Source organism: Apodemus sylvaticus, chromosome 22 (genome assembly GCF_947179515.1).
Source record: "Apodemus sylvaticus chromosome 22, mApoSyl1.1, whole genome shotgun sequence".
NCBI classification, from domain to species: Eukaryota; Metazoa; Chordata; class Mammalia; order Rodentia; family Muridae; genus Apodemus; species Apodemus sylvaticus.
In genome coordinates, this window is record NC_067493.1 from 39,491,585 (window position 1) to 39,516,796 (window position 25,212).

The 25,212-nt window shown below is 47.3% G+C and overlaps 2 protein-coding genes and 1 pseudogene across 3 annotated transcripts in view; all 3 read left to right on the top strand.

Annotated features, from left to right (window-relative positions):
- Positions 1–59: 59 nt before the first annotated feature.
- On the top strand, positions 60–4,494 carry LOC127672503 (josephin-2-like; annotated as a pseudogene).
- Positions 4,495–6,446: 1,952 nt separating this feature from the next.
- On the top strand, positions 6,447–12,865 carry LOC127672903 (coiled-coil-helix-coiled-coil-helix domain-containing protein 2). Its single transcript, XM_052168335.1, has 4 exons — positions 6,447–6,584; positions 9,618–9,873; positions 10,973–11,123; positions 12,627–12,865. The coding sequence occupies exons 1-4, from the start codon at positions 6,535–6,537 to the stop codon at positions 12,635–12,637; spliced, it is 468 nt and encodes a 155-aa protein (XP_052024295.1). The 5' UTR covers positions 6,447–6,534; the 3' UTR covers positions 12,638–12,865.
- A 7,233-nt stretch (positions 12,866–20,098) lies between these two features.
- The window catches only part of Phkg1 (phosphorylase kinase catalytic subunit gamma 1), a 10,025-nt gene continuing 4,911 nt past the window's right edge, over positions 20,099–25,212 (top strand). Inside the window, exons 1-4 of one of the 2 annotated variants that reach the window (XM_052168179.1) lie at positions 20,099–20,181; positions 20,588–20,766; positions 21,170–21,224; positions 24,604–24,669. In XM_052168179.1, coding sequence (XP_052024139.1) covers positions 20,099–20,181; positions 20,588–20,766; positions 21,170–21,224; positions 24,604–24,669 — 383 coding nt within the window. The remainder of the gene's footprint in view (positions 20,182–20,587; positions 20,767–21,169; positions 21,225–24,603; positions 24,670–25,212) is intronic. The other variant, XM_052168180.1, reaches the window with a different exon arrangement.

Sequence of the window (25,212 nt, forward strand, 5' to 3'; positions counted from 1 at the left end):
CAATCAACCTGTGCCTTGGAGATATTATTTCTCAATGTAAGTTATTGATTAGGTTATCGATGGTGTTGGAGGTATGTTAATACATTTCAGGGAATTGTTGACATCCAAGATTATGCTTGAGCAACAGAAAGACCTCTATTTTGTAGGATTGTCGTCTGTAACTCTCTAATTTCATGGTTAATTTCTGTCAGTATCTTTGCTATATAATGTTAGTATTCTGTCTAAGCTCCACCCCACAATTACCTGGCAACAGCCAGGTATGCCCCGCCCCATAGACCTGGCCCACTATAAAAGGGGCTGCTTGCCCGTTCTCTCTCTCATCGCTCTTGCCTCTTGGCACTCTCTCCTCTCTGCCCCTCTATACCATGTCTGTGTGTCTGTTCCCTCAGGGGGAAAGGGTGCCTGGGCATGGGCTAGCCTAGGGACCTCCTTCCCCCCCTTACCGCCGTATACCATTCTTTAAACCTCTTTCTTTATGAACCCAACACATATAGTATCTTTGCTATGTAGCTAGTGAACCAGCTATTTTAGAAATCTCCCTTACCATCCCCACAACCAAGGAGGGGCAGGCTGTGACTGCTACTGAGGTGGGGTCCAGCAGATGTAGGAGCTTCCACAGTTTAAGCTCCCTGACCTCCTAATCCTATTAAAAGACTTTAGAGACTTTCTGAATAAAATAGGCATGTTTCTTCCTATCCCACATGTGCCCTTAAAATACAACACGGGGTGGGAGCAGGAGAAGTATTCTCAGAGATAAAAATCCACCCCAGGGGGGAATAGTTTTTTTCCTTGAGGAGTGCAATGATTGGAAGTACTGTTGCAGTGGGGAGGGATAACAGTACAATCAAAACATAGAGTGAAGGAAAAGGCGTTATTTAAAAGATATCAACTTTACCCTTGGAAATGTGTATGGGGGCATGTTGCATTGAGTTCCCTGTTAGGTTGGTATACTGTTATAGTTTATGATTTCTTTTTTTAAAGATTTATTTATTTTATGCACACAAGTACACTGTAGCTGTGTTTAATGAGTTACTTATTTCATGTATGTGAGTATACTGCAGCTATCTATAGGCAACCCAGAAGAGGGCATCAGATCCCATTTCAGATGGTTGTAAGCCACCATGTGGTTGCTGGGAATTGAACTCAGGGCCTCTGGAAAAGCAGTCAGTGCTCTTTACCCTCCTTTTGTTTTGTTTTGTTTTGTTTTATGGATTTGGTTTTTTTGAGACAGGATTTCTCTGTATAGCCCCGGCTGTCCTGGAACTCACGCTGTAGACCAGGCTGGCCTGGAACTCAGAAATCTGCCTGCCTCTGCCTCCCAGAGTGCTGGGATTACAGGCGTGTGCCACCACCGCCCGGCTCAGTCAGCGCTCTTAACCGCTGAGCCATCTCTCCAGTCCCAAAGTAGAAACAATCTTAAGTCTCAGAAATCTTACCTTTTTTTTTTTTTTGGATTTGGTTTTTCCGAGACAGGGTTTCTCTGTATAGCCCTGGCTGTCCTGGAACTCACTTGGTAGACCAGGCTAGCCTCGAACTCAGAAATCTGCCTGCCTCTGCCTCCCAGAGTATTGGGATTACAGGCGTGCGCCACCTTAAGGAGCTACATTCATTCACTGTTTACCTCTTTTATTCTTTTGTTTGTTTGTTTGTTTGTTTGTTTGTTTGTTTTTGGAGGCAGGGTTTTTCTATGTAGTCCTGGCTGTCCTAGAACTTGCTCTGCAGACCATGCTGAGCTCAGAAATCTGCCTGCCTCTGCCTCCTGAGTGGGTGCTGGGATCCAAGGTATGCACCACCACTAGGCTTTTTTTCTTTTACTTGTAGAAGTCAGAGGACAACTATGCAAGCAGATTCTCTCCTACCATGCGAGAAGTTCAAACTCAGGCCCTAGAACTCAACAGTAAACTTCCTCTCACTGACAACCCTTACAACATTGTTAGACACTCAGTTTAAAAGAAAGTTCAACAGACAATCACTTATTGTTGAGCCAATCACAGCCCAATCATCTGCCCTGGTGTAGGAGGAGCTTCTCCAGTGGGGGTGGTAGCTGAACTCCAGTTGGTTGGACTAAGTGGAAATTCCTGGTTCCTTTGGAGATTCACCCTGTAGACCAGGCTGGCCTCAAACTCAGAAATCCGCCTGCCTCTGCCTTCCAGAGTGCTGGGATTACAGGCGCGTGCCACCATGGCCCAGCGGAAACCATCTTATGAGAAAATGCTTTTGCTGAAGCAGACACATGGGAGGGTGTTTTGCTGAGGACAGGCATGTGGTGTTTTTCTGGAAGCAGCCTGGGAAAAGAGTAAGTGAAGTTTTGCTAGCGCAGTTGCTTGAGAGAACATGTGATGTTTGGAAAGAGTCTAAATAGCTTGGCGGTGGTGGCACAGGCCTTTGATCCCAGCACTTGGGGGCTGAGGCCGGCGGATTTCTGAATTCGAGGCCAGCCTGGTCTACAGAGTGAGTTCCAGGACAGCCAGGGCTACACAGAGAAACCCTGCCTCCAAAAACAAACAAGCAAAAAAAAATACAACTATAATTCAACAGACATAGAATGACAGTGTCTGGTATTGGTTCACCTTGCCATTCTTTGCTGATCATTGTTTGTTGTGACTTTGTAGACAGGAACGCACCAAAGAACTTCAGGTGGTGCTCCAGCGGCTTCTTCAGAGTAGGACTGATTGGCAGAGCTTCTCAGTTTCTTCTGGATCAAACTGCCACTGCTGATTCATGAATGGTGCTTGCAAGTGGATCAAGATACCACTGCTGACTTGTATGAACTGAACTGGTGAGTCACCCTAAAGAACTACTTCTAAACAGCTCCACAATCTCTTTTGCCCTGTTAACCTTTCCTTTCCACTAATTCTAGTGGGTGGTGGGCTAGAAGGGAGGTTAAAGTATTTATGTACACTTATTAAAGTAAGATTTTGAAAACTATAAGCCTACAAGTTGTGATCTCTGCTCATGTGTACAGATTTCTCATGTGTGGCATCTTCTTCAGCTGCTTCTCTATTTTATATTTTGGGGATTAAAAATAGATAAATTATGAAGCTGGGTATGATGATTCATGTCTTTATTCCGACGACTCAGGAGTTAGAGGCAGGCATATCTCAGAGGTTGAGGCTGGCATGGTCTACAGAGCAAGTTCTAGGACAGTTAGGGCTACACAGAGAAACCATGTTTTGGGGAAAAAAGTGTGTGTGTGTATGTGTGTGTGTGTGTATGTGTGTGTGTGGGGGTGGGGTGGGTGTATGTGTGTGTGAATGTGTGTGTGTGTGTGTGTGTGTGTGTGTGTATGTGTGTGTTTGTTGGTGCTGTAGGAAATGGAACTCTGGTCTCCTTGGGTTTACTGTGCAAGCACAGTGCATTCTATTTAGTTTAAAGATGTATTTATTTTGAATTAGGGTCTGGGGTGCTCAAGTCGCCTGCTCACTCAGAGTGGTACCACCGATCGTTGCCTCGGGAATGTGAAAGCTGCAGGTCCCAGGGAGCGGAAAGGCCGGTGGGGAGCTGAGGGCGTGTCTCAGGCGATGGAAGCCAGGCCGAGCCACCCTCCATGTTTCACAAGCAGCAGCATCTAGAGCTGTGTGTTGTCCATGCTCTCAACAACGTCCTCCCAGAGCAGCTCTTTAGCCTGGAGGCTGCCGACAAAGTGGCTAGCCCCAGACTCCTAGCTGAACCCCCATCGCAGCCTCTTGGGCACCGGCAACTATGATGTCAACGTGATCATGACTGCCCTGTAGAGCCTGGGCCTGGCCGCTGTATGGTGGGACAGGATGAGACCCCTGTTATAGAGAGCTGTATTGGGGTGCTATGCTACCTGGCAGGACTTGACATTGACCAAGGTGAAATTCCTCTCCAAGCCTTCGAGCAGGAATTCCTGTGCTAGCCATAATCCCCTCCACCTAGGGTGGAATGCTCAGACCAAGGTGAAGCCCTTTGTTCTCCAAGGACCTGCAGTTCCCTGAGGCACTAGTACCTGAGGAGCAAGCAAACCTGTTCTGCAGACCTGTTTCCAGCTTTTGGGGGAAGGGTCTTTCCCTGCCTATGTATATTTGGAGACCTCCATTAAACTTTGAGCCTTGAGCAGGAAATCTTGTCTTGGTCCCATGTTTCTCCTGTCACCCTGTTCCTGTCCCTAGCTTCCTTCCAGGGACCTGGTAACCCGTTTGAATGTAGCCGCGGGTGGCTACACCCTGTCCCAGCTGACTTTACCCCAGGTACTAGGCCTGATCTTGAACCTACCCTCTCCTGTGTCACTGGGTCTGCTGTCCCTGTCACTGAGACACCAACACTGGGTGGCCCTGTGCCGGGTGGATCACATCTGAACTCAAAGCTACGGGTCTCTGAAGCCTTGGGGGACGAGAATGGAGTCAGGGCCTTCCTAGCAGCTGCCTTGGCCCAAGGCCTATGCAGGTGCTATTGGAGGTGGACAAGGCCGGCTGCTGGCTGCACACTGCTGATCTACTACCTGTAAATGGCTGCCTGCTGCCACAGTCCTAAGTGTCCAGTGCCTGGAAAGGGCCTGCAACCTGCCCTAGGGTCCCCACTCCCCCAAACACTGCTGCCTCAATAAATCTGCTCTTTAGCTATCTAAACAAAAAATACCCACGGTAATTTTTGAGACAAGACTTCTCAATGGCAGAAGGAGTTCTCCATTCATAGGCTAGCCATCCACTCCCAGGATCTGTCTCTCTCTGCCCCATAGCATTAGAGTTACGGATGCATGCCTCTAGGCCAAGCTTTTATATGGTTCTGAGGCTATGAACTTGGATCCTTATGCTTACCAGGTGAGCCTTCTCCCCAGCCGCTGAACCCTAGTTTTGATGAGAAGGAAAATGAAGTTGAACCAATCACATGAGCAAGTACAGGCGACTTTAAGTAAAGTCAGGAAGGCCAATGGGAGAGCATGGGCTCCAGTGGCTCCATTCCTGTCAGGGATGGAGGAGCTAGATGGGTGGAGACAGCGCTCTTTCCAAAGCACCATGGAAGAGAACCTGAGGTCACTATCCTCCCCCTTTGAAGCAGCAGTGTAGAGTGACTCTGGTTTTCTTTTAGACAACACATGCCTTGGCACAGGCTGATAAATCTTTGACTTTCATTGTCCTTGTCAGGGAACATTCTCCAAGGGTGACAGAGCTGAAGATGGACTGTCACCAGTGATCGCTTCCCCCTTCCACCCCCACACCCACAGAACAACTATGGTAAGACCTCCTTTCATACACAACAGTGCCTGACAAGGTGCCAGAGGAAAACTGGTCCCCTGTCCTCCCCAGGGCATTTGGTGGGGAGGAGAGAGTCCCCTGCTTCTCCATCTGATGGCCTACTGCTCCTCGGTAGGACTCTATGATCTTATGGGCAATGTGTGGGAAAGGTCTTCATCCGCATACCAGGACATGAGTGTTCTCCGAGAAGCATCATGGATTGACACAGCAGATGGCTCTGCTAATCACTGGACTCAAGTCACCAACAGCCTCTGTAGTGACAGCTTGTGGGACCACAAGCCTCTTTGGCTACAGTTGAAGAGACGTCTAGATTCAGTGATTCTCAATTTTCCTAATGCTGCAATCCTTTAATACAGTTCTGGATACCGGAATGTGGGCATCTCTGCGTTTGGGTAGTCTTACACAGAAAAGAGCAGTGGTTCTGTTACTAAATCACAGAAACCCACAGGTTGTGAACCGTAGATTTAGAGGCATGTTCTTTGATATGTAGATAGGCTTACTGGCTAGTATTAAGTCAGGATGGTCTTCTTTTATTAGGAAATAGCACCTAATTGTAGCCAAGCCTTGGTAAATAAACAATAGTAGAAAATTTCCCTGCAACAGAAACTTGAATTATGTACAGAATTTTCTTTTTCATAGTTTCTAACATGCCCAGTTAGTTCACTAACTTCCAGACATGTTGGAAGCAGCACTCCTTTAGCTAAATTCTACTTGTGTAATTTAATATTTCCAAGCACGTTTATTAGTAAATCCTTTATAACAGAAAATTAACGAGGTTTTCCTGCATGACCAGTACTGGAAGGCTGAGACATGAGAACAGCGAGATCCAGTCCAACATCCGTTCCCTGAGGCACTGTCCCAAAACAAGACAGAGAAGGGTTAAGTAGACAGCCCGAGAGCAGATGCCGGTAAAACCTCTAATCCAGTTTACTTGTGAGGCTGAGGCAGGAGAAATTGAAAATCAAGGTCAGTCAGGTTGTGAAGCAAACCAGCCGGCCATCGGAAGCAAAAACCTAACGTCCACCATAAAATCGGAGGACAAGATTTGAGAGTACAACCCCAGGAACTTCCGGTTAGCCTCAGCTCCTCCTCGCTAATCTCGTAACTTCCGGGCATAGGACAGTGAGTCCAGGCCTTGCCCGTTACTGACGTCTTGTTCTTCCAATAATCTTTAGAGTCCGAGCTTCTCCTAGGTTCTGATTGGCTACTCAGTGAGGTACCGCCTCCAGTCTTCCTCTCTCCTTGGTAGAAATTGCTGGACGTTTGGGGGAGTTTCGCAGTTTGTCTTCTCTGAACGCTGAGACCACAAGCAGTTAGGATGCCGCGTGGAAGCCGAAGCCGCACTTCCCGGGTGACTCCTCCGGCCAGGTGAGACCCTCGGGGCTGGGGACCGAGCGCGGGCGGCCGGGGCGAGGTTCTGAAGCTTGAGGGCTGCGAAGGCGACCGGTGGCGAGACGGAGGGAGCATTGCGGAAGGGATCCGCTACTGGGGAGGAGGATTCCCCGAGGAGAGGGACGCGTCGGTGCGCTCCGGGAGCGGACTCTGAAACGTGACCTTTCCCCTAGATTGGTTGGGGGAAGGGCGCAGTCTACGAAGAGGCGGGGAAGAATGAATGATGGGTGTCACGCTCTTGGGGGTGTTTTTTGTTTGTTTTTTGTTTTGTTTGTTCTTACTGTGGTTTTGAGTCTCAAAGGCTAGCCTTGAACGTTATAAGGCCTGGCTGACCGTTGTTGATTTTCCTGACTCCGCTTCCCTAGGGCTGGGATTACAGACTTTAAAGACCTCTTTTTTAAAAAAGAGAGAAAGAATTACCGGTTGTGTGTGGAGGGCCGGGAATCTAAAGGTCTGTCCTTCCACCACTTGCATCCAAGATGTCTACCATTTTGTGGTAAACGGTCTATTGAGATATCTTGCCGGCCGACCTAAAAACAAAAGGAAGTTGTTGACCTCCCCCCCATCCTGATTTTGGAGGAACCACTTCGGGGTAATAAAATCGTAGAAAACTGAACAATTGTGCTTATGTTGGGTGTGACTGTGTGTTGTAGCGGACGCCTTATCTACCATCAAGATACTCTTTCTTCCCGAAGGCAAGAGGGAGTTGCCACCAGTTCAAGGCCAGCAAGGCCACCCACGGAGAGACACATGTCCAAGACCCAAAAGAATTAGAGTTTCAGTTCAGTCAGGACATTTTCCCTGTCTTTTTCTTTTTGGTTTGGGGTGGTGGCTTGTTTGCTTGAAAAGGGCTTTCACTGACCGGGAACTCAACAGAGGCCACCTGCCTCTGCCTCTGCCTCTTGAGGACTGGGATTAAAGGTATAGGCCACCGCATACCTCAGGGGACTTAACCCTTTTTTTTTTTTTTTAAATTTATTTATTATATGTAAGTACACTGTAGCTGTCTTCAGACACCAGAATAGGGTGTCAGATCTCTTTACGGATGGTTGTGAGCCACCATGTGGATGCTGGGATTTGAACTCATGACCTTTGGAAGAACAGTTGGTGCTCTTACCCGCTGAGCCATCTCTCCAGCCCCGACTTAACCCTTTCTAACTGGGTAAAATGAAGGCATTTGACTGCATTCATATTATCTCATGACTTTTAGATTTTGTTGACTTGTGACTCCCCTGTCTTGTCCACACTGGTCCTAAATCCTTGTAAATGGTCTTGTTCACTAACTGAATAGCTGGGACCGCCAGTGTATTTTATACGGTTCTGAGGCTAGAACTTGGGTCCTTACGCTTACCAGGTGAGCCATCTCCCCAGCCCCTGAACACCCCAGTTTTGATGAGAAGGAAAATGAAGTTGAACCAATCACATGAGCAACTTTAAGTCAGGAAGGCCAATGGGAGAGGATGGGCTCCAGTGGCTCTAGCTTGAGTGCTGCGAAGGGGACCGGTGGTGAGATGGATCGCGCAGTATGGAAGGGATCCACCACTGAGGAGGAGGAGGAGGAGGATTCCCTGAGAAGAGGGACGCGCTCTGTGTGCTCCAGGAGAGGACCATGGGACCTGTGTGAAGGTCCAAGGGCACCTTATGGGAGTTGGTTGTTTCTTTCCACCTTGTGGGTTCCAGGAATCAACCTCAGGGTGTCAGGCATCCTTCTACACTGAGTCCTTTCACCAGCCTCCTGCCCCCCATCCACAGCCCCAGCGCTAAATCTTTTTTTTTTTTTAATTTATTTATTATTTCTAAGTTCACTATAGCTGTCTTCAGACACACCAGAAGAGGGCGTCAGATCTCCTTACAGATGGTTATGAGACACCATGTGGTTGCTGGGATTTGAACTCAGGACCTTTGGAAGAGCAGCCAGAGCTCTTAACCACTGAGACATCTCTCCAGCCCCCCCCCAGCTCTAAATCTTTTTTTTTTTTTTTTTTTTTTTTTTTTTTGAGACAGGGTTTCTCTGTGTAGCCCTGGCTGTCCTGGAACTCACTTTGTAGACCAGGCTGGCCTCGAACTCAGAAATCCGCCTGCCTCTGCCTCCCAGAGTGCTGGGATTACAGGCGTTATAGGCGTGCACCACCACCGCCCGGCCCAGCTCTAAATCTTAATTCAGATGTTTACTAGGTTAGGCCTTGATTGTCCTAAGTTTTGAATACTCCTTGGCAACACCTGTCTAGTTATTTCTGATACTGATGGACCAATAAAATGAAAGCTGTTTGCTCATTCTATATCTCTGTAATGCCTTGGAGCTCAGAGAGATCCAACTGTCACGGATGAAATAAATACTTTGGGGAACTTTCTAACTTCTAATTGTCAGTGAGTGTATATATGCAAATGAATGGTCACTAGAGCCTTGGAAAGCCAGAGGTGTCAGATGGCCTGGACCTGAGTTTCCACCTGACTGCTTCCTGAGTGCTGGGGTTAGAGTGCGCACTACCACGCCCAGCCTTGCTCACAGTTTTGAGACAAGGATAGTGATCATTAGGTTGGCCTTAAAATCAGTGTCTAGAGCAAGGATGAGAATAGATATGCCAAACTGTACTGTGCTGCCCAGTGAAGAGCCCACAGACCTCAGCCCTACGTAAAGAATGCAGCAGCTAAGGAGTGCTGAGAGGGGGAAGCAGGAGAAATATTGTCTTCCCCAAGAGCACACCAAGTGGTCAGTCCTGAAAACGTACGTACAAGGAATGTACAGGCTGTGGCAGGTTAGATGTAGAAATGTGTGTGTGCACATGTATGCATCTAGTAAAAATGATAAAAAGAGAGAGATACTATTTGAAAATAGATCAAGGGAGGATATATGGGAGGAGGTTAAAGTGGAAATAAGTCACTGTGTGGCTGAAGATGGCCCTGACCTGGTTCTTCCGGGTATGGGCCTCTGAACCCTGCCAGTTTGGTCTCTTTAGTAGATTCCAAAGCCAGTTGTCTAGGAACTGATGAGGGTGTGTTCTTTTCCAGCCGGGCCCCTCAGATGAGGGCTGCTCCCAGAAGAGCACCTGCACCTGCAGCTCAGCCTCCGGCAGCAGCTGCACCATCTGCAGTCGGCTCACCTGCCGCTGCACCCCGGCAGCCAGGCCTGATGGCCCAGATGGCCTCCACTGCAGCCGGTGTGGCTGTGGGCTCTGCAGTGGGGCACACCCTGGGTCACGCCATCACTGGGGGCTTCAGTGGAGGTGGTAGTGCTGAGCCTGCAAAGCCCGACATCACTTACCAGGTGAGATTTGGGGCAGCTTCTCCTGCTGTGCTTTTGTTTGCTGAGCTAAGTTGGCAGCTAGCAAGCATCTTTTATGAATAAGTGTTTACTCTGATACCTTGAGGACCTGGGTTCAAATCCCGTGAACCCACAAAAAGTCAGGCCTAGCCATACGTGGCTTGTGTGCATGCATACACTGTGGGGTGGAGACAGGCAGTTCCCACAGCAGGGCTGGCTGGCCTGTTGAGGTGAAATAAGTAGTTTCTGGTTCAGTGAGAGGTTCTGTCTCCAGGAAATAAGAGTGGTCGAGGGAAGGCTTGGTCAGTTTCCCCTTGGGCACTTTTGTCCACCCCCTCACACGGGAGCATCAGGCACAAAGCCACCTAGGGTGGACAGAGTTACAATAGGAGTCCAGCCTACCTCACTGTGCACCAGCAGCCATTTTGCCTCTACATGATACTTGTTTTTGAGAGGCTCTCACTCAGATAGCCTTGAACTCCTGGCATCCTCCTGCCTTGGCTTTTTAGTAGTTATCTTGACAACACTTATTGTTGCTTTTGGAAACAAAGTCTTCACTGTGTGACCCAAACTGTCTTGCAACTTGTAGCAATCTTCTTGGCCTCAAGTGCTGGTGTCACAGGCAGAGCCCTGAGGCCTGACCTCTGAAGTCAGCCTTCTTACATACTCACGGTCCCTTTCGTGGCTTAATGATCCCTTATTTAGTTTTTTTTGTTTGTTTTTTTGTTTGTTTGTTTGTTTACCATTTCTTTCTCTAGGGTAGATGTATTTTCTAAGAAGCATGTATTCTCTTGTAAAGTTTTGGTCTTATGATTACACAATTCCGTCCCAGCCCAGAGCCTTGAGTATACTGAGCAAGGACTTTCTAGGACCTCACTTCCGTTTATGCTCCAGATGCTGTGGTTTGGCATGTGTTTTGTCTTTTGGTTTTGAGTTGGCGAGGACATCTTTGTTCTTTAACTCGTTTTCACTGCCTTGGTCCTGGGTGGCACTAAATTGGCACCTTTCTCCAGTTGTGTCCCCAGCTCCCAGTGTGAGGGCACTGCCCTTGCGTGGTGCCCTATGCTTTCTCATCTCAACACAAGACGTTGTGTCTTTGCAGGAGCCCCAGGGAGCCCAGCTGCAGAACCAGCAGTCATTTGGACCTTGCTCTCTAGAGATCAAGCAGTTCCTGGAGTGTGCTCAGAACCAGAGTGATGTGAAGCTCTGTGAGGGCTTCAACGAGGTGCTGCGGCAGTGCAGGATGGCAAATGGTAGGTGACTTGTCCCTTTGCTCGGGGTGATGGATGGTACTGGACCCTATTTAATTTTGGAGTTAAGTCCTCAGTAGCACCTTTTGTTTTGTTTTGTTTTTGTTTTTTTGAGACAGGGTTTCTCTGTGTAGCCCTGGCTGCCCTAGAACTTACTCTGTAGACCAGGCTGGCCTTGAACTCAGAAATTCGCCTGCCTCTGCCTCCCAAGTGCTGGGATTACAGGCGTGCGCCATTGCCTCCCTGCCCTAGTAGAACTCTTACAGTATTTACAGTTCAGTGCTTGTTTTGTTTTCCCACCTTCAGTTGGAGCACTGGTTCTCAACCTTTTGTCCTCATGCTGTAGTGACCTTGAACCATAGAATTATTTTTGTTGCTACTTTATAACTATAACTTTGATACTGTTATGAACTGTAGTGTAAGTGTCTGATATGCGGGTTATCTGATATGAGATTCCACTGAAAGGGGTGAAGACCCTCAGGGTGAAAATAGCTAAATTAGATGGGATTGTTAAGTGTTTAGGAATGGAGTTAAGAGGTACTGGTCCTAGGCAGGCGGAGGTTGTACACATCTCTAAATTAGCACTCAGGGAACAGAGGCAGTCCCTGTCTCAAAAAACTAAAGAAAGGGAGAGGAATCAGTGCTATTAAAAAAATTAAAAAAAAAAAAGCATTCATGAATCTGCCTGACTGAACTGATGTCAGACCCATCCCACAACCAGGAAAACCCTACCTGAGGCTGATCCCCAGCTTGGGAACTCCCTGACACAATGCTGGGGATGTCTGTGGAGGAACTGGTCCAAGGAATATCTATTTCTGGGACAGGGTTGTTGGGTAGAGACAGGCAAGGAGACAGTGTTGAGTTAGGAGCTGTTCAAAACCATCACAGGTGGGCAGTGGTGGTGCACGCCTTTAATCCCAGACTTGGGAGGCAGAGGCAGTCGGAGTACTGAGTTTGAGGCCAGCCTGGTCTACAGAGTGAGTGCCACGCTACACAGAGAAACCCTGTCTTGAAAAACCAATAACAAAACCAAAGCCATCGCAGTGACCTGTATAACGGGCTCTTCTTACAGTGTTGAAGCTTACCCCAGCAGTCCTTGCCAAGGCACAGGATAAGATGTAACCAACATCAAAGCTTGTCTTGCTGATTGCCTTGGTTGTGTCCAAGGCAATCAGCAAATGGCCCACAAAGTTGACCTTGGCCATGCCAGATAGGGAGCCATCGTGTCCCAATGTAGTGCCCCTCCCCTTAGCCTCTGACAGAAGGCTAGAGAGAGACAGAGAGGGAGGGAGAAATATAGAGATACATACTTGTCCAAATTCATCCTAACTCCTTGTTGGTATAATATCTACCAAATTGGCCAACCCTCTGCTTCAGGCCTGTGTGTAGACAAGTGCCATGTCTTAGTTATGGCAAGAATACAATTGAGGTTTGATTGAAGGAACCCTGAAATGGCATTGTTGGGTATCTTCTAAAACTCACCTTGTTTTTTTTCTTTTTTAACAGGTTTAATGTAATCAGGAAATTCAAGCTGAAGAGATGTACAATTGGTTCTGTATAATCAATAAGTACAAGTGTGGACCCTTACTTCTAACAGCTCCATTGCTTCGGAATGGCCAGGAAAGAGATCGAACTATAGGTGTTTACTGAGACTTGTAGTGTTGGTTACTGGGCAAGTGTTTGGCCTCTTTGAAGTAACAAAGTGATTGTGAGTTAAAAAAATAAATAAATTGGTTTATTCTGAAGTGTGTAGTAGAGTCTATATTGTGTGTGCCTGATGCACATAGTGGTGTCCTGGGAGAAACACCGTTCTCCATGTCTTTCCTTCATCTAGTCCAGGGGTGCTCAGCCTTCCTAATGCTCTGACCTTTAATACAGTTCCTCATCAAAAGCTTGGGCTTTTGATCCAAATCTTGAGTCATAGAGTCTATGAAAAGCTTAGGCCCAGGCAAGGTGATATATGCCATTAATCCCAGGAGATGTAGGCAAGCAGATTCCTGAGCACAAGGCCAGTCAGGGACAGTTCAATTTAAAGGACAGCTTAGGTCTAAGGTGTGCTGCACAACTTTAATCCCGCCATCCCTTCTGTTGGAGTCCCACATAAGACAGTGGAAGAAGGAAGGGCTCTTCGCCTGCTTGTACTTAGGTCTGTTGGAGCCTACTTCTTCAGGATTCCAGCCTGAAGACCAGCTACAGGATTCTACAGAAGACCGGCTGAAATAACTACCTTTGTGGGACTGAGCAAGTAGAGTCTTGGATTTCACAGTCACAGCTAGCCATTGTTGGGTCTGTCATTGTTGAGAAACCCTGTCACACACAGAAAACCAAACATCAACAAAAACATGAGTTCAGTTCCCAGCAACCACATGGTGGCTCATATCCATCTATAATGAGACCTGGTGCTCTTTCTAGCCTGCAGGCATACATGCAAGCAAAACACTGTATACATAGTATTTAAAAATCAAAACGAGAAACAAAACCAAAAACATCCTCTATTCAAGTGGTTTCCCTATAGTATTTGGATATTTCTACTTATTGCAAAACCAGGCTAAAACCAACCCCTTCTATGCTTGGAGGTTGGACCCAGCACCTCAGGAAAACCTTGTCACAGTGCTCCAAACTCCACCCCTATTCCCTCAGGGATGGCTCCAGTTTAAACCAAGCTGGGCATGGCATTACCTCTAACCCCAGTACTTAGAAAGCAGGCAAGAGGATTGCCTCAAGTTCAAGGCAGTCTGTCTCACATGGCTGAGTCAAACATAGCGTGACTCAGGAGAAATAAAAGGTCACGCTTGGTGTTACACACCTCTAATGCCAACAGCTGCAGCAGAGTGCCAGGCAGTGGTGGCGCACACCTTCAATTCCAGTACTTGGGAGGCAGAGGCAGGCAGATCTCTTGAGTTTGAGGCCAGCCTGGCCTACAGAGTGAGTTCCAGGACAACCAAAGCTATACAGAGAAACCCTGTCTTGAAAAATGAAAAAAAAAAAAAGGGCAAGTGTGAAGACATCCTGGTCTGCATGATTTCTGGGTAGTCAGAGTTGTGTAGTAAGACTCTTGTCTTCAAAAGATAACTGTGTTTCATAGCTGGTGTTGTCAGGCTGGAGAGATGCATGGCTCATGTTAAGAGCATTTGCTGCTCTTTCAGAGGACCTGAGTTCAGTTTTCCATACTCACGGAGTGCCTACTACAGTCCATAACTCCAGTTCTAGGAGATCTAATGTCCTCTCTGACATCTGAGCGTATGAGACATTCCTGTGTTACACATACATAATGCCAGCCAAAGACTCATACACATAAAATTTCAAAAACAGGGCTGGAGAACTAGCTCATTCCTTAAGATCATAAACTGCTCTTCCAGAATTTGATCTCCAGCACCTATATCGGGTAGCTAACAACCATCTATAATTCCAGCTGCAGAAAAACCCAATAGCTCTGGCTTGGGCAGGTACTAATATTCATGTCCACATAATAGATATGCTGTGATGGTTTGTATATGCTTGGCACAGAGAGTGGCACTATTAGGAGGTGTGGCCTTGTTGGGATAGGTGTATCACTGTGGGTGTGGGCTTAAGACCTTCACCCCAGCTGCCTGGAAGTCAGTCTTCCACTAGTCTTCAGATGAAGATGTAGAACTCTCAGCTCCTCCTGCACCATGCCTGCCTGGATGCTGCCGTGTTCTTGCCTTGAGGATAACACACTCTGACCTCTGACCCTGTAAGCCAGCCCCAGTTAAATGTTGTTCTTTTTTTTTTTTATTCTATGTATTCTTTATTTACATTTCAAATGATTTCCCCTTTTCTGGGTCCCCACTCCCTGCAAGTCCCATAAGCCCTCTTCCCTCCCCCTGTTCCTCCATCTACTCCTTCCCACTTCCCTGTTCTGGTATTCCCCTATACTGTTGCAACTGAGTCTTTCCAGAACCAGGGGAAATGTTGTTCTTCTGAGAGTTGCCTTGGTCATGGTGTCTGTTCAAAGCAGTAAAACCCTAACTAAGACATATGCACTCTTACAAGTTTGTTTGTTTGGTTTTGGTTTTTTCAGGTCAGGTTTCTATGTCTAATTCTAGCTATCATGGAAATCACTCAAACTCAAAAGCTTCTCCTGCCTCTGCCTCCTGAGTTTTAGAGGCACTCGACTCAGCAAAAGCCAATTTTTAAAAAACAAAAGGGGGCTGGAGAGATGGCTCAGTGGTTAAGAGCACCAACAGCTCTGCTGAAGGTCATGAGTTCAAATCCCAACAACCACATGGTGTGGCTCACAACCATCTGTAACAAGATCTGATGCCCTCTTATGGAGTATCTGAAGATATTGACAGTGTACTTACATATTAAAAAAATAAATCTTTAAAAAACAACAAAACAACAACAACAAATCAAAACAAAACCAAAAAGGCTTTGCCTCCTCTGAGTCATTTCCTTTGTCCCAAGCCACGCGTGCTTTCCCCAACCTCCACCAGGTGTCACCCCTGATGTAGTTTTGCCCCAGGCCTATCCCTGCTAGACCTTGGCCTGCATCCCAGGTTTGCAGTTGTGATTTATTTTTGGCAGGCCAGCCTTCCATCACCAAGTACCAAAGGCCCAGAAGAGGAGCGAGATAGCAACTCTTAGCAAGTGTCTGCTCAGGACACAGCCTCAGTCCTTCGTGGTCCGCTGTCTCCCAAGGGCTCCAGGACCTTTGGAATTCTTGTCACTTCCATTCAAGGGCCTACAAGGACCTAACGGTGAGTAGCCAGGCAGTAGTCGGGAGCAATGGGGTTGTGAGGCAAGGACAACAGACCCCCTCCCCAGGTCTGTCTGACTCATTTCCCCTCAGTCCTGAGAGAGCACGGATTCTCAGAACATCTGTCAGATCATGGGTCTGGCTGGGCTGTCTGACGGGCTTTCTGGAATATCAAATTCCAAAACATTGGACCATCTATTCTTATTTAGAACACCTCCACACCCCCAGGGAGTCTTGAAACAAGTGTAAGGGACTAAATGAAGCAATAAATAAAGATCCGTGGTTGGCTCAAGTCAGGCCTTAAGAACAGGGAGATGGACGCACATATATCATCAGAAAAGGTGAACAAAGCCAGAATTTGACCAGTCTGGTTCAGGATGGCATCCCGGGGTGCGCCAAGAATTGTTCTGTACCCATGCAAGGGATCTGGCGTGGCTCGGTAATAGGTGAGGGGTATTCATGCCCATCTTGGGAATTTAGAATGGCCTTTCAGCCAACACACTTGTTTTTCTGAGGGGTACTGACACCTTGGGGCTCTGTCGGCTGTTGATACGGTCAGTACACAGGCCTGGTTCCTGCTATTGGCAAAGGAGACAGTTGTTATTCTAAGCCTTCCTCTGGTAACCAGGCACCCAGTCGCTGGACACCAGGCTTCCTGCAAAGGCCAGCTTGAGGCAGCCAGAACTGCTGCTTGGCTGGTCAGCAAATCGGCTCCCTCGGGAGGGAGACCAGGCTTTCTTGGAAAGTGGACAAGAAGCATGTGCCCTTTGCCTGCCTGCCTCTTCCTGTTGCTGGGTGATTTTCTGCCTTTCTCAAACCCTGGGTCTGAAGCAGGAATTCAGTTTCCTGGTAGGAGCTTCTATGTTCCTGGAATAAGATGGGCGGGTTTATGTTCTCCACATCCAAGCTTGAGCACTGTGACTCAGGGCTGGGGATGGAGGATGGGGAAGGGGGATGGGGAAGGGGGTGTAGCTCAGCCCAGTCAGTGGCAGAGGGCTTGCCTAGCACACTCAGCACCCTGGGTTCTATCCTTAGCACCTAAAAAGAAAAGTAAGCCAGGCTTGAGAGGTGGCTCAGTGGTTAAGAATACTGGCTGCTCTTCCAGAGGATATGGGTTCGATTCCCAGCCCTCCACATGGCAGCTCAAGTGTGAAGACAAGACACTATGGCACATAAAATTAATTTAAAAAAAATAAAATAGAGCCAGGCGGTGGTGGCACACACCTTTAATCCTAGCACTTGGGAGGCAGAGGCAGGCGAATTTCTGAGTTCGAGGCCAGCCTGGTCTACAAAGTGAATTCCAGAATGGACAGCCAGGGCTACAAGGGAAACCCTGTCTCAAAACAAACAAACAAACAAACAAACAAATAAATAATAAAATAGAGCCAGGTGGTGGTGGCACACACTGTAATCCCAGCACTCTGGGAGGCAGAGGCAGGTGGATTTCTGAGTTTGAGGCCAGCCTGGTCTACAGAGTGAGTTCCAGGACATCCAGGTTTCATCCAGAGAAACCCTGTCTTGGAAAATAAGATAAGTAAGATGAGATAAGATGAGATAAGATAAAATAAAATAGAAATAAGAGTAACTGACTCACGCCAGGCATGGAGACAAATGCCTTTAATGTCAGGCACTGGCATGTGGATGTATTTCTTTGCGAGTTTTAAGCCAGCTGGGTCGACATATTGAGACCCTGTCTCAAAAACAAAACAAAACAAAAACAGAAACAAAACCACTTCACCATGTTGTCTTCTCTGCTCCAGGACTACTGAGGTCTTGCCTCTGCTAGGTAGGATCTAGGGTCTCCATCTGCTAAGGCTTCACCTGTCCATTGAATCTTGCCCAGCCCTTGCCACACACCCCTGCCAGGCAGAAGACACAGAGACACCTAAGTATCACAGTCTAATGGGAGGTGATAGCAGAGTTTGAGACCAAGAATCACTCGTCCAGCTCCAGAACAAAACAGTGCTTGGCTTTCGTTGTTGTTGTTGTTAATTTTATTTTTTAAAAGATTTATTTAATTTATATGAGTACACTGTAGCTGACTTCAGACACACCAGAAGAGAGTTTTGGATCCTGTTATAGATGTGGTGTGATGTGTGGTTGCTGGGAATTGAACTCAGGACCTTTGGAAGAGCACTCAGTGCTCTTCACCTCTGAGCCATCTCTCTAGCCCAGTGCTTGGCTGTTTGTTTTTGGTAAGATTATTTTGTTTTCACCTGTATGGCTGTTTCTGTCTGTACACCACATGTGTGCCTGGTTCTGATAGAGGCCCGTAGAGGGCGCCTTACCCCCTGGAACTACAATAATAGATGGCTGTGAGCTGCTCTGTGGGTGCTGGGAATTTGAACCTGGGCCTCTGAAACAGCAGCCAGTGCTTCTGGCCACTGATCTTTCTGTTCAGTATTCGGCCCCCTCACACCTCCCTTTTTATTGATACAAAGTCTCATGTAGCCCTGGCTAGCCTAGAACTTGCTATATAGGTCCTACTAACCACTAGGCCTGCTTTCTTTCTTTCTTTCTTTCTTTTTTTCTTTCTTTCTTTTTTCTTTCTTTCTTTCTTTCCTTCCTCCTTCCTTCCTTCCTTCCATCCTTTCTTTCTTTCTTTTTCTCTTTCTCTCTCTCTCTTTTTTTCCTCCTTCCTTCCTTCCTTTCTGTTATTTAAGGCGGTGTTTTCTTATCTCACCCTGGTTAGCCTGGAACTTGCTGTTTAGACTAGGCTGGCCTGGAACACTGTGACTCAGCTGTGACCAGCATACCCCACAATGTCTGGCTTATCCAATGCTATTCAGCCAGGAGCAATGATAGCTCATGCCTGTAAACCTAATGGCAGGAGAATTGCAAGTCTGAGGTCTAGTTGGGCTACATAATTCACTGTGAGCCAGCCTGGGCTACAGACTGAGGTCTAGCTCAACAACGGGCTTTTTAATATTTATGTTTCCCCAGCTATCTGGCCCCACTCCTGTTCTTTGAAGTGTCTTTCTTTTTCTCAATGAACTGTCTTTATTATCTTAGAAAACAAAACAACCTCCACGCCCCCCCCCCCACCAAAAAAAAAGTCCCACTAACCTCTAAGGGCACCAGACACACATGTGGTACACGAACATGCATACATAAGGGCGAAACATTTGTACTCTTGAAATACAAACGAAACTGATCAGGGAATGAAAGGCATGGGTGTTCTGCCGTGTGTGTGTGTGTGTGTGTGTGTGTGTGTGTGTGTCTTGGGGGGAGCCTGAGAAACGGGCCAATGCAGAATATTGCACATGGGTGTGTGCCCTCCTGAAAGCCTTGCACTTGGGAAGTAGAAAGATCAGGAGTTCGGGACCCGTTTCAGCTACAGGCAAGTTCAGTGGCAGCCTGGGCTCCGTGAGACTCTTAAGCCAAAAGAAGCAAAAGAGTGGTCGGCGCTGGTTGGCAGAATGACAAGGGGCGGTGCCTGCCTTGTGGATGGACAGACAGTTCATCCTGGAAGGAGGGGCAGGACGGTAAGGGAGTCCGCGGGGTGGGGGGGGTGGGGGGGTGGAAGGGTACCACGGGATGGGATGGGAGAGAAAGGGGGGGAAGGGCGAAGCTTTCCTCCTTTGCCACAAGTGCAGAGAGAACACAGAAGAAAAGCGAGGGCTGGAGAGATGGCTCAGCAGTTACCTGCTCTCACCTCCCGTGCAGTCCAGTCGCCAGGGTTTGGTTCCCAGCACCTGCGTGGTGCCTCACAACTGTTCGAATTCCTCTTCTTTATCCCTCGTTTCTCCTCCGCAGGCACCTGCGTGCGTGTGCATATAACCCACAGACATCCCTGCCTGGATTTTCTTTTCTTTTTTCTTTTTTTCTCTTTTCTTATGGTTTTTCAAGAGAGGGTTCCTCGGTTTTAGCTCTGGCTGTTTTGGAACTGTAGTGGTGGGCCAGGCCTGTAATCCCAGCACTCTGGAGGCGGAGACTGGCAAATCTCTGGGAGTTTGAGGCCAGCCTGGTCTACAGAAATAGTTTCAGGACAGCTGGAGCTAAAACAGAAAAACCCTGTCTTGGAAAAAAAGAAAGAGAGAGGTGAAGGGAGGGAGAGCCGGATGGAGGGAGGGAGAGAGGGAGAGGAGGGAGGGAGGGAGGGAGAGAGGGAGGGAAGGAGAGGAGGGAAGGAGGGAAAGAGAGAAAGGAAAAATAAAGGAAAAGAAAGGGAAAAAAAGAGGCGCAGGGGTGGAACTTGCTTGCTTCTTTTTGTGCCCCCTTCAGAAGTGCTTGGGATCGCCCTGAGATCCACTTGACCATGACCCGGGATGAGGCCCTCCCTGACTCCCATTCTGCACAGAGTTTCTATGAGAACTATGAGCCCAAGGAGATCCTGGGCAGGTAAGCTGAGGACCACCAGCGACAGTTCCGACGACCTCAGCTCTGATCGCAGATGAGCTCCGCCCTCCGCACTAGCTGGTTTCTGACCCCTTAGCTTTTCCCCCTAGGGTGAGAGGGGAAGCCTGCGCCACAGCTCAGGGCCTTTGGTTTTCTGATCGATTTAATTTCTGTTTCCTGAGTACAAGTGTTTCAGCTGTCTGCGTGTTCGTGCACCACGTGTGTGTCAGGTGTCCTTCACGGAAGTCAGAGTAGGTGTCAGATCCCCTGAAGTTCCAGACAGTTGTTAGTGGCCATGTGGGTGCTGGGAACTGACCCCAGGCTGTCCCCAGTCCCTGTACTGTAGCCTTTGGTAAAGGGTCTGAGTTGGAGTATGGAGTTCAGAGGCCATCTGTTCTCTGCCCACAAGGGGAGTCAGCAGCGTGGTCAGGCGTTGCATCCACAAACCTACGTGCCAGGAATACGCAGTAAAAATCATCGACATCACCGGCGGAGGAAGCTTTAGTTCCAAGGAGATACAGGAGCTTCGGGAAGCCACCCTGAAGGAGGTGGACATCCTGCAGAAGGTCTCAGGACACCCCAACATCAGTAAGTGTAGCTTCCAAATTCCCCTCCCCCTCCCCCCAGCACTAGCCACTGCAGCAGGCTTTATAGTGAGAGATTCTACCCTATAACCCAAGACAGGGCGTTAAGAGCCACCTTGTGACCAGCTCTGTCCATTCAAGGGCATCTTGTTCAGTGGCTCTGCCAGCCCATTGTTGAGGCTCGAGGTGCCTCCCTCATTACTCAGAATGGTGCAGCCAGTGTTGGGAGTGGCTGTATGGGAAAGCGGAGTATGAAGCCCCTGGTCCTTCCCACACCACAGCGATTGCCTTAAAACCCATCCCACTCCCACCCCTGTCTTTGAAGCCAGCCTGCCTGGTCTCTGCGCCCTGTGGCCGGTGCCAAGGCCCCTCTGCTCCTTGGGACCAGCTAGCCTTTTCCGTTTCAGTACAGCTGAAGGACACTTACGAGACCAACACTTTCTTCTTCTTGGTATTTGATCTGTAAGTACCCAACCCTGGAGTCACCACTGTCTTGGGGCTTATGAGGCCCTCCAGCAATCCTCGCCAGGCTGTCAGGGGGCCAACCAACGTCAGTCCCCATGGTGAAACACCAGGCAAAGACGAGAGCTGATTCAGGGCCATACTCCCAGGTTTGAAACTTGGAATACCATGTGTGGAAAAAAATATGGATATAGAGATATATCTATAAGACATATAGACATATAGATTTGTAGATTATAGATATATAGATTTATAGATGACACATAGCTATATAGATGATATATAGATATATAGATGACATATAGATATATAGACATATAGATAGATATATAGATATAGATAAAGATATATAGATGATATAGATGATAAATAGATATATAGATATATAGATGATATATAGATTTATAGATGATATATAGATATATAGATATAGATATTGGTAGATTCCTTTTAGATTTATTTATTTTATGTATATAAGCACACTGTAGCTATACAGATGGTTGTACGCCATCATGTGGTTGCTGGGAATTGAACTCAGGGCCTCTGCTCACTCAGGCCCAAAGATTTACTTATTAGTCTATATAAGTATACTGTAGCTGTCTTCAGACACTCCAAAAGAGGGCATCAGATTTCATTACGGATGGTTGTGAGCCACCATGTGGTTGCTGAGATTTGAACTCAGGACCTTTGGAAAAGCAGTCATTGCTTTTAACCGCTGAGCCATCTCTCCAGCCCTTGATAGATTCCTTTTTAATTACTTTTTTTTTTTTTTGAGACAGGGTTTCCTCTGTGTAAAAGCCCTGGCTGTTCTGGAACTTGCTCTGTAGACCAGGCTGGCCTTGAACTCACAGAGTTCCTCTTGTGTCTGCCTCCCAAGTACTCAGATTAAGGGCGTGAGCCACCACTGACAGCTTTATGATCAGGTTTTATTAAAAAAAAAAAAAATTTCCAGTCGGGTGATGGTGGCGCATGCCTGTAATCCCAGCACTCTGGGAGGCAGAGGCAGGCAGATTTCTGAGTTCGAGGCCAGCCTGGTCTACAGAGTGAGTTCCAGGACAGCCAGCGCTATACAGAGAAACCCTGTCTCGAAAAAACCAAAAATCCAAAAAACAAAACAAAACAAAATTCCATTCCAGGTGGTGGTGGCCTGTGCCCTTAGTCCCAGCACTTAGGAGGTAGAGGCAGGCAGATATCTCTGTGAGTTTCAGGCCAACCTGGTCTACAAAGTGAGTTTCATCAGAGAAACACTGTCAAAAGAGAAAAGAAAAAAAAAAAGAAAAGAAAGGAGAAAAAAATCGTCTGAATGAGGCTATGCATGCCTTTAATTCCACTTGGGAGACAAAAGCTGGGTGAGTTCAGGCCCTGCGTGGTCTACACAGTGAGTTCCAGACAGGCCAAAGTGTATACAGAGACCCCCCACCCCCATCTCAAAAACAAAGGACGGGGCTGGAGAGATGGCTGAGAGGTTAAGAGCACTGACTGCTCTTCCTAAGGTCCTGAGTTCAAATCCCAGCAACCACATGGTGGCTCACAACCATCTCGTAAAGAGATCTGATGCCCTCTTCTGGTGGGACTGAAGTCTTTGGGAGTGAGCGGGACCGAGGAGGGAGCAGAGGTCCTGAATTCAAATTCCCAGCAACCATATGATAGCTTACAACCATCAGTATAGCTACAGTGTACTCATATGTACATTAAATAAATAAATCTAAAAAAAAAAGAAAAGAAAAAGCCCAAAAGACAGTAAGAAGGGGGGTGGGCAGGTGGGGAGTGAGAAAAGGAGGGAAGAGGAGAAGGGAGATGAAGAGAGAACTGTGCTTCAAAGCCTGTCTGAGTTGTCCACATCGGCAGTGCCAGCGAGAGCCTGAGGCAGGAGCATCAAAAGTTTGAAGCCAGTTTTTGCCACATAGTTGCACCTTGTCTCAGAAAACAAAAACAAAAACAAAAATTCAAATTGATCTTTTTTCCTTTCTGATCTAGAACATGGTCTCTGCTAGAGCAATCTAATCTAGTTTTACCCTGGAGGGCTCCCCGGGACACCGATAAAAATAGCTTCTCCAAGCCACCTCGCTAAAGGTTAAAGACATTTGAGCTGTCCCCAAAGGTTACACAGGACAGAGCCTTGTGAATTCAGCAGGATGGCTGCCCCTGGGCAGAGGAGAGGGCCTTCCTAGGGTCAGACCTGTGGTTAACTAGGAAAAGATAAAACTGGGCACCTTGGGGCTGGAGAGATGGCTCAGTGGTTAAGAGGACTGACTGCTCTTCCAGAGGTCCTGAGTTCAAATCCCAGCAAACACATGGTGGCTCACAACCATCTGTAATGAGATCTGATGCCCTCTTTGGGTGTGTCTGAAGATAGTTCATAAATGAAATAAATAATTCTTTTTGTTTGTTTGTTTGTTTGTTTGCTTGTTTTTTTTTTTGAGACAGGGTTTCTCTGTATAGCCCAGAGTTAAAGATTAATAGAAAACAGCTGTAAGCATGTTCACAGAGGCCAGAGTATTGACTGTTAGAGATTGTTAGAAAAATACAATGAAACAGGAAGACAGGGATATACATCATATAAATGAGGTCCCTTTTTTTTTCTTTCAGATTACATCAGATTTAAGAATCAGAAACTTAAATAGAAACCTAGTTTCATAAAGTATGGGGCTTAACATACGGGGTTCCTTAATTTGCAAGGTATGGGCACTTAATACAATGTCTTTTTTTTTTTTTTTTTTTGGTCTTTTTGTATTTTTGTATTTTTGTTTTTTTTCCGAGACAGGATTTCTCTGTATAGCCCTGGCTGTCCTGGAACTCACTCTGTAGACCAGGCTGGCCTCGAACTCAGAAATCTGCCAGCCTCTGCCTCCCAGAGTGCTGGGATTACAGGCGTGCGCCACCACTGTCCAGCTTGAAATAAATAATTCTTAAAAAAGAAAATCTAAATGTAGGCAAGCCTGTTGGGCATTTTCTTTCTTTTCTTTTTTTAATTTATTTTCTTTTTATAAAAGATTTATTGGGGGCTGGAGAGATGGCTCAGTGGTTAAGAGCACTAACTGCTCTTCCAGAGGTCCTAATTCAATTCTCAGTAACCACATGGTGGCTCACAACCATCTGTAATGGGATCCGATGCCCTCTTCTGGTGTGTCTGAAGACAGTGACATGAAATAAATGAATCTTTTTTGTTTGTTTTTTCGAGACAGGGTTTCTCTGTCTCATCACAGGTTCCCAGCTTCTTGCTTTTCTTCCACTTCTTCCCAGACAACTCCTCTGCCCCCTCCCCAGGTTCCTTTCCTCAGAGGAACGGTTCACCGTGCCTTCTGCAGCGGCAGGGTAGGAACACAGGTCTGGGGGCAAATAGGGCACGGGCGGCCTTGGAAACACTTTGTTCCCACAGGATGAAGAGAGGGGAACTCTTTGACTATCTCACTGAGAAGGTCACCTTAAGTGAGAAGGAAACCAGGTAAGGCGCATGCGCCATCTCCCTGCGCTTTAGTCCTAGTGTTAGTGCGAACGACTGAAGGGGTCTGGCGGGAGGGTTGGCGTGCATGTGTTAGCTGAGGTCACGTTGGCTTCTGGGGTCTCCCAGCTCCTTGACTCAATCTACAGTCTCATGCTAGACTTCCCCAGCCTATCCTAGCTCCAGCATCGTATACAGTGTGGTTGACATATGGGCTTTGGCCTCCCTGTAGGGAATACTCAGTTCTGTGGTATGGAAAAAGTTTTGACCAGTTCTAGAATCAAAAATTAAGCCTCTATACTTGGAGAGATGGATCAGCGATTAGAACACTTGTCATTCTCACTTTTGGTTTTGGAGTTTTAAAAGATTTTATTTATTTTTATGTATATGAGTACACTGTCTTCGGACACACCAGAAGAGGGCATCGGATCCCATGACAGATGGTTGTGAGCTATTGTGTGGTTGCTGGGAATTGAACTCAGGACCTCTGGAAGAGCAGTCAGTGCCCTTAACTGCTGAGCCACGTCTCCAGCCCGTTTGTTCTTG